We start from the raw sequence: 8,298 nt of genomic DNA, 5'->3' as shown, positions 1-8,298 counted from the left end.
TTATTTCTATAGTTAAGTTATCCTGGACTCTGGATTATAGAAAAATGATGATGCCAAATAAGTTTTAAGTGTATTATCTTCGAGGTTTATTTACTTTTCTTTTCCAGCTTTTCAGGAGGCAGTTAATTACACAATTAATACATACATGATACAAATGATGTACATTATACCAAAGAATACTTTGAACATAAAATTAAAATAACATTGTATAATAATACAACTATGTGTTGTAATTTCATTTAAACATATTAATCTAGGCCTATAGATAGATATTTGCTGATGAATATATTCTTTATGTCATACCAGCAGTTTTCATAAAGGCAATAATCTTGAATCAATAGTCTGCATTTTGAAGTAATAGGCTACTGCTTCTCTGATTCGGCACAGTTCTGTTTCATAAAAAGTTCTCACTTGAACTTTAAGGCAAAGTGTGTTCAGTTTGGTGGATTTTAATTCACACACACTTTTTCCAGATACACAACAAAACAATTAAAAGGCAAAAGTCCACAATTTGGTATGGATACAGTCTAAAACTTAGCTCGATCATACTCTCGTCGACAAAGACCAAAGTTTATAATAAACACAGTTATTTGCCCAAGTATAACAAATTGCAGCTTTCATGCAAAGGCCCCATAAACCATTTTCATTCACAAAAAGAAGTTATTGCAAGATAAACAAGCAGTGTAAAAACCTCAGAAGTCTACTCTAAAGCAACACCGGTCATTGGATAGATTTTTTTCTCTCAATATAATCTATATAAATACACATATGAAGTCCTTTCAACAACAATAAAAGAGATTTTCAACAATTGTTATACAGTCACTAATGGTTTCGCCTGTTTTTATGATATATATGGATATGCAATAAAATGTATATAGAGAAAGAGTTCCATGGGACGTATATAGATAGACCATATGTTCTGATACCTTGTGCCTACTTTTGATAAAGTAGACCTTTAATACTTTCAGCCAAGAGTGCGTTAAACGTTTTGTCATCATTGTCACTATGCTACAGAGTTGTCTCTCGCGTTATAGGCAGCATTATAATAATTCAAAACATTTTGCTACAAAAGATGATTTATATTGCTCTTCAAAAACTATTTATAGAGGCCTCGGTACATTGATATAACACAGAACACGCAAATTGTTTATGGAAATGAACTTGCTTTAGGCTATCCTACGTATTAGCAATTTAGGTATTCTGTCTGCTAACCAAAACATTGCTAACCAATCATTTATGTGATAATACGAATTTTCCCAAAATAGTATCAAAATCCATCTACTTTTCAATTAAGTCTGCACATCACTGACACTCAAAATCCTTGCTATGTCCTTTTTACACTAAACTCAACCCCAATACAACCATAGCAACCATGGAAATGAAATATATTGTCAGCAAATTTATTAAGATTCACAGTTGCCTGGATGCAGCAGAAAATATTCTTTGGACTTAAGCAGGTTGTTTTTCACTTCACTGACAGATCTCAACGTCAAGTGCCAGTTTAAAGCGCTATCATGTAAAAATGAAAATGAATAGCAATATAAAATGAAACGTATAATAAGCATTTATACTTTTCCTGGAAGAAAAACGACACACGTTACAGGAGATTGAAAACATACATTTTTACAACATCTTTTCATAAACATGATATTGCAGAAATATCTCTCTATATTTATCAATTTATGCTGGTATATTCTATACACTGGCCCTTTATTCGGTGAAATTATTGCATCGTGATCTGTATCTCTATCGAAATCAATCGCTGTCTGATTTGTCATCTTTTGACGTCGTAGCATGATTGTACAGTCCCTGTGCCATCAGGTGCAAGGCTAGGGTGTTTTTTGCGCCAGTGGCCTTCTTGATTTTTGCCCTTTTGTTCTGGAACCAGATTTTGATTTGAGATTCGTTAAGGCCGAGTTCTTGCGCCAAGGCCTGTCGCCTCTGTTCGGTCAGATACCGGTTCGTTTGAAACTCGGTTTTTAGTCTTTGTAGCTGTTCAGCTGTGAAGGCCGTCCTTGGTCGCTTGTCCTCTTTGCTGGCGGTTTTCTTCTTTGGTTTTCGAGATCTCGGTCCTGTGTTTAAAAAATATATATATCATTAGCCAAAACCAATCAAAATATGAAATGTGAAAGCTTAGTGTAGCATAGGCTGTAAGTGTCCCAGTTACTACGACTGTAGTAATGAATTCGTTCATTTTAGACCCTACTTATTTATTTATTATTGCACTGTAGGTAGGCCAATACATAACACATAGTCCCGTGTAGCTCAGTTGGTAGAGCATGGCGTTTGCAACGCCAGGGTTGTGGGTTCGTTTCCCACGGGGGGCCAGTATGAAAAATGTATGCACTCACTAACTGTAAGTCGCTCTGGATAAGAGCGTCTGCTAAAATGTAAAAATGTAATAGGCTACGTAATGCAAAATAAGAATTTGAGTGTCATTTGATCATTTCAACGCACACCAATCCATATTACACAAGAATTGTCAAAATAGTTAGAAATGAAGCCCTAGTTCGGCACTTCTATAGGCTACTTTGACCACAACCATGCATTGGAAGAGATATAGATGGTAGGTAGGCTAATAGGCTACTGATGGGGCATGTCGGAGTTTGTTATGGTCATTGGAGGAATTGCTGAGAAGGCCTGAAATATATGAACACAACTGGAATGCCCGTCTGAAATGGAAATGCTGAATAATATCAAATATATTTTTCGTAAATAATTGATTTCTAAGAACGCCTTTCTACTTTTATATACAATAGGGGTAATAGCCTATAGGCTTGTTGATGTTGTCTAGTGGAATACATCGTAGCAGGTTGCTGAATTCGGTCTTTGGCTGTTGCAAATTACTATTCCAAGTTTGCACTTTTGGTGGGTAAGTATGATTGGTTGTATTTGAATATTTGTTTAATGAAAATAAATATTGACCTCATCATTGATGGTTTTATTTAGGTTTAATTGTTTTGAGTATTAGGCCTACAAGATCGTCAGCCCAAACGATTTGATGAAAAAGTGGTGACATCTGTTTGGTTAAGTAGGCCTAGTCGACAATCAAATAAACATTATTTAATACATTTGGAGCTCGCTGGAGATGATAAAACGATGTAAAACTTTTTAAGATAGGCAGCCCATGGGGATACCATCGAATAATAGTGGACTCCACGCAACCAACGTTACGTAATGCATGAGAACATTTTGTACAATACGTTTCTACATAAGTAGCATATAGAATGGTGATGGAAACGTTCATGTTTTATGTACTAAATAGGCTAAATATTTAGAGACCAAGGCAGCTCCATTGCGAAAACTCATGCATAAACAAAAACAGTGGATTTGCACGACAGAATGATCGAGGAAAAGTACCCTATTATGTTGTTAAACATATATTTTTTTAGATTCAAGAATTCTCTGAAATACTATTATTGCTTTGGTAATGTGTGCGCAGATGTTTATAGTAACCTATAAACTAGTAGTAGTAACCTATACATTGACTATGATCTAGCCAAAAGCTATTATATTCTTATTATTGAGTTATAATCTAAATACTCATAAAAAAAGACAATTCGTGGGAGGTTATTCCAAAATTACTTCAACAATGTTGTTGGCTTATAGCCTATTTTGAAATATATATTTATTTACAATTCGATTCATTCATCCATTCATGTTACTAGGCTATTTATCCCGCACACTTAGACTACATTAATGTGTAGACTTCCAATACCCCTGCGTTTGCACATTTTAGCTTTAAACCAGTGCAAGATGCTATTTTGAGCGCCTTAATTAGTCTTGAAATGGTGCCCTTATTCAAACTCTTATAGCGATAGGCTATATAGCTTTCTTGGATAATGATATCGGATGTAATGTTTGTATTGTTATTTTTATGTTTGCATGGATACATTTAGAATATCTTGCAAGGCTAAATCTTCTATCTTCCATTTCCACGTCGTAAAACAGGCGAACACTGTTTGCCCTCCTTTCCTTATACAACTCGGTCGAGGCGTTTGAGGTCAGTGTTACAACGGGTTGGGGTATTTCAGGATACAAAGACGAGGGAAAAGAATCGTAGCCTACCTGATGAGGGCCTGTCTGAGTATCTGGTGCAGTACACCCAAGCTGGCCAGAGCATAGGCTGTTTGGATGGTACATTTGAGCTGGCTTGAGAACTATCCGAGTCCGAGCTTAGGCACTGATCTCCATTCTCTCCGCGGGGTTTCAGAGGCTCTTCAGTCGCTATTTCAGGCTTATTGGCCACACCGCCTGGATGAGGAGTGGAAGTTCCCTCGGTTGGCACAGTACTCTCCACTTGCTCCGTTCTTGGAACAGCCGGGCTATGGTTCTCTCTGGTAACGTGACTACCTTCTTCATGGTTTGTGTTGCCTTCTTTTTTCCGGCCAAAGTCCGGCCGTAAAATATTATCGATAAAGAAATTGGTGACTCGATGCGGGATCTGCTGAATGTTGCCCGGCGCTTGTAATAGGGGAAGTATCGCTCTGTTTGACTCATCCGCCGACACTTGACGTTCCTCATCTCTGTTGCTATGATCATTTTCTTCCATACTGATACACTTTCCAATTTTCTTTCTTTAACCCCTTTATTGCTCTCCCTCACCGAAATGAGCGCACTCCACTTCTATGGCACGCGGAGCTTTTCAAATGTTTGAATAAAGGTTTAAAAAAGAAAAAAAGAAACTCAAATATTGTTGAGTGTGCAGGACACCATGCAACCCTTTGCGATAGTGCCCACAGACAAAAACATAGTTTTGGTCATATATTCCCAAACTTGGCTATCCTATATTGTTGCACTGGATAGACACCATTTGTCATTTGGCCATCCAATTTGGTACTATCCGTTTTCAGTCTATCCAATAAAAGTGCTTCAATTACTAAACTAAGGGTAAATAAAGAGGCTTCTAACTGATCCTGAAACACATTCACTCTTGAGTTTTGTTCTTATTTTCAATACGAGCCCCCAAGTGACGTTGAAGCAGTTATCCTAGACACGTGCCTTGGACCAATAGACTGGGAGATATTTTACCACATGACAGTGACTCGCGAGCTAATCGACAAACGTTCAGCCTCGCCTTTTTTAAAGGAAAAGCGTTCTGGAATAAAACGAAATACCTCACCCTAAATTTCTCTTATGTTTGATTTGACTATTATATTGGTGACTTTGTGTTGTAGTTGGAGGTTAATGTTTTCATTTAATGCGTATTGCATGCGTAATGCATGCGTAATCTGGAAATGGTCAAACGCCATTCCATAAGAATAATAATATTGAAATAGACTTACATTCTAAAAATGTAATTGTAAGATTGGGAAAAATATGGCGAGTCGGTTAATAGCCAGCTGTGTGACGTTTGCATTATACAACTATTTTGTTTCAGACAGATAAATAGCCTAGTAGTTGTCGAAGCTGTATCCATCCAGCTAGTCTACTAACGATAGCCTCTGCAACCAAAATTGGGTGGGGGATAACGGAGTCCGTAGCTTATAGCTCGTATCGAAGCTGATTCGAATTAGTGGGCTACTGGGTTTGGGGGTTTTAAGTTATTTTTAACTCGCGCGTTTTCTATTTGGGACGTTGTGTACCTTTTTTTTACTTTACTGAGCTCTTAATTTTGAGGAATGATATTTAATGGGGCTATTGCTGATTCGTCTTGCATGCATCATGTCATTGACAGGGCATTGACCTTCCCAGTTTCTAAAGCCCCATCGTAAATGGCCAATTCATGCAATCATAGCCAGTCATGCAATCGCCAACTTCTTCTGATCTCCTCATGTTTTCTCCATAATTATTTAAAGTGTAGGTAGTGTTGAGTCCCTGGTTAGGTGCTCTAGATAGTCTGCGGTGTGGAAGCGAGTAGCTCGAAGCAAAAATGGGTCCGTAGCCCTTTAAAATAAATCAGTGATGAAAACAAACTGTTGTATTCACTGTGCACATGACATAGAGTTGCGCCAAAGACCAAATTTGGGAGTAACTTTACTGACCAACTCCTTGGCTGCTTTCTCTTAAATCAGGATTCAGGGCGTGCCTTGCAATAGTCGCCAGAGTTAAGTTGCTATTTGATCTGAAATGTAATGTAGGCTAAGCAGTGCGTAAAACGGCATCACTGAATGACTGAAGGAGCGCGTGAGTGAGGGAGGACATAGCGTTTGTCAAATTTAGGTTAAAAAAAAAACTGTGAATTATGGAATTGTTTTTTTCAACCTCTCCTGGGCCAGTGGGCAATATCCGATGTAAATTCTTATCAAGGTAATCGTGAAGTGTCTAATAACGAATTCTTTGTAGGCCTATAGGTGCTATAGAAATGTTAAAAGTTTGGCATTACAAAATTAAGAGGAAAAAGTTGGTCTATAATTTCAACTCAATCTCCCCAAAACGTCCAGGGTGCATTGCCTATATCAACGTTGCGTAGGTCATTATTATTGGTGAGTCCGAACGTTCATAGACTATTCATTCCTAAAAAGAGTGTTGGGGAACGGTGGAATAACTCTGCAAGAGTGCGTTTTTAGAATGACAGTCCCTCTGTGGTGTACTAAGACCCTATAATTAGACTGCATCTTTTTAGGTATTGTCCTGCGGTAAATAAACTTTCACTGTTTCAAAAACAAGTCATATGGCTGACTGTGCCCTATTTCGTGTGTGACCTATTGCATTACTATTTGTTTGCACTTTGTTAAAATGAAAGTTTGTCAGCTCAACAGAGAATAAACTTCGACCAGGCATAGAAATGTTTTCTTCCACATTGTGTAGGCCTATTGGCTCATGCAGAATGGCCAAATCATGTGAGCCCCGCTATATTAATGATAGGCTACATTTGTTACTTTTATGTCATTTTGACCAATAGCCTGAGTCTGGTGGTTTTGAAAGCGGTTCATCAATTCTTAAATTTCCACCTTAGAGCGATCTCCATACGTCATTCATTTTCTAGCAGTGCCCCATGGTTGAGAGCGGCAGCGTTCCCTGCACCATGCACAACCACCATGCACCATGCAGTGACCGTCTTATATCTCCAGCTGATAGTGAACGTTCTGAGTAAAGGATGTAATTAGATAGGCCACTCTCATGCTGCGATTGTTTCTCTCTTTTGAGGGATGTCCAGATTATCCAGAGCACTAATAAATGAGCAGGAGACAATGGCGGCCAGACAGGCCCGCTACCACGGAGGCTTGGCCTCTAACCCCCCTTCGCCTCTTGCCGCGCTCGCTGCCAGCCACAGCAAAACAGGGCAGGCGTGGAGGAAATCACACGATTTCAAGTCGAGTCATACAGATCAAACCACAGCCAATAATAAATAGGGTGCTTCAATGGTGTTCTTGTTGTAGAAGATTGAGGAAATCGAGTTTTATACGTTTTGTTTTGCAGGCTCCTATAGACCGCATTGGCATATACATGTCAATAAGCTATTGAAGGGCTACGTTGGTTTTTATTGATTATATTGGACAATATGGCATAGTATATCACTTAATTTGTAGGCCTCTTCTATTGTGGTGTCACATGCACCCGGTTAAGAGACATTTCTTAAAAAATTGACATAGAGGCCAGCATATCTTACGTTTTCTTCCACCGTGCACCTTGTAGGCTATGCGTGCACACTTTCATGTTTTAAGAAGACTGTGTTGTCTCGATATCCCCTCTGTAGCTCAGTTGGTAGAGCATGGCGTTTGCAACGCCAGGGTTGTGGGTTCGATTCCCACGGGGGGCCAGTATGAAAATGTATGCACTAACTGTAAGTCGCTCTGGATAAGAGCGTCTGCTTAATGACTAAAATGTAAATTTGGTTTATGTTACCCAAAGGTTAGGTTAAACGAACTCGGATTTGGATTCATTGAAAAGGAACAAATTAATGTTACATTTTATGCCTTATTATTATTATAATTTCCAACAGTTTTTCGTGACCCATAATCTGTTTTTCGCTTTCGGCCTATAATTCTTGCAATTGTAGCCTATAGTTTATTCTTGTAACGAATGTTACTAATTCGGTGTGGATCCATATCCTATATTCTCTTATTTCTGTATTAAATGCGTGGATAAATTATACATTTAGATACATTTATAGGCCTATGATTACAAGATAATAAACTTGCATTTAGCCACAACATTCTTAGGACAGTCTTTACCAATATCTCTGATTGCAATATGCCCTCGTTATGCATTTATGCATTGTGCATATCATTTAGTTTTACGATGGAGATGGTAACCCATCTCTCGTAGCCTATGGTAGACCTACATGAGATGCATGCTTTACCATTGCGTCAGTTTGGTAATAACGCCCCCTTTAAAACGTAGTGAGATACGTAA

The 8,298-nt window shown here is 38.3% G+C and overlaps 1 protein-coding gene across 1 annotated transcript; it reads right to left on the bottom strand.

The window, feature by feature from the left end:
* Window positions 1-83: 83 nt before the first annotated feature.
* en2a (engrailed homeobox 2a) lies at window positions 84-4,931 on the bottom strand. Its single transcript, XM_041881097.1, has 2 exons — window positions 4,069-4,931; window positions 84-2,072 (listed from the first exon to the last, which is right to left on the bottom strand). The coding sequence occupies exons 1-2, from the start codon at window positions 4,550-4,552 to the stop codon at window positions 1,756-1,758; spliced, it is 801 nt and encodes a 266-aa protein (XP_041737031.1). The 5' UTR covers window positions 4,553-4,931; the 3' UTR covers window positions 84-1,755.
* Between the last annotated feature and the right edge of the window lie 3,367 nt (window positions 4,932-8,298).

This window comes from Coregonus clupeaformis, chromosome 7 (genome assembly GCF_020615455.1).
Source record: "Coregonus clupeaformis isolate EN_2021a chromosome 7, ASM2061545v1, whole genome shotgun sequence".
NCBI classification, from domain to species: domain Eukaryota; kingdom Metazoa; phylum Chordata; class Actinopteri; order Salmoniformes; family Salmonidae; genus Coregonus; species Coregonus clupeaformis.
Note: the sequence above shows the minus strand (reverse complement) of the source record. Positions and strands in the feature narration are given on the sequence as shown.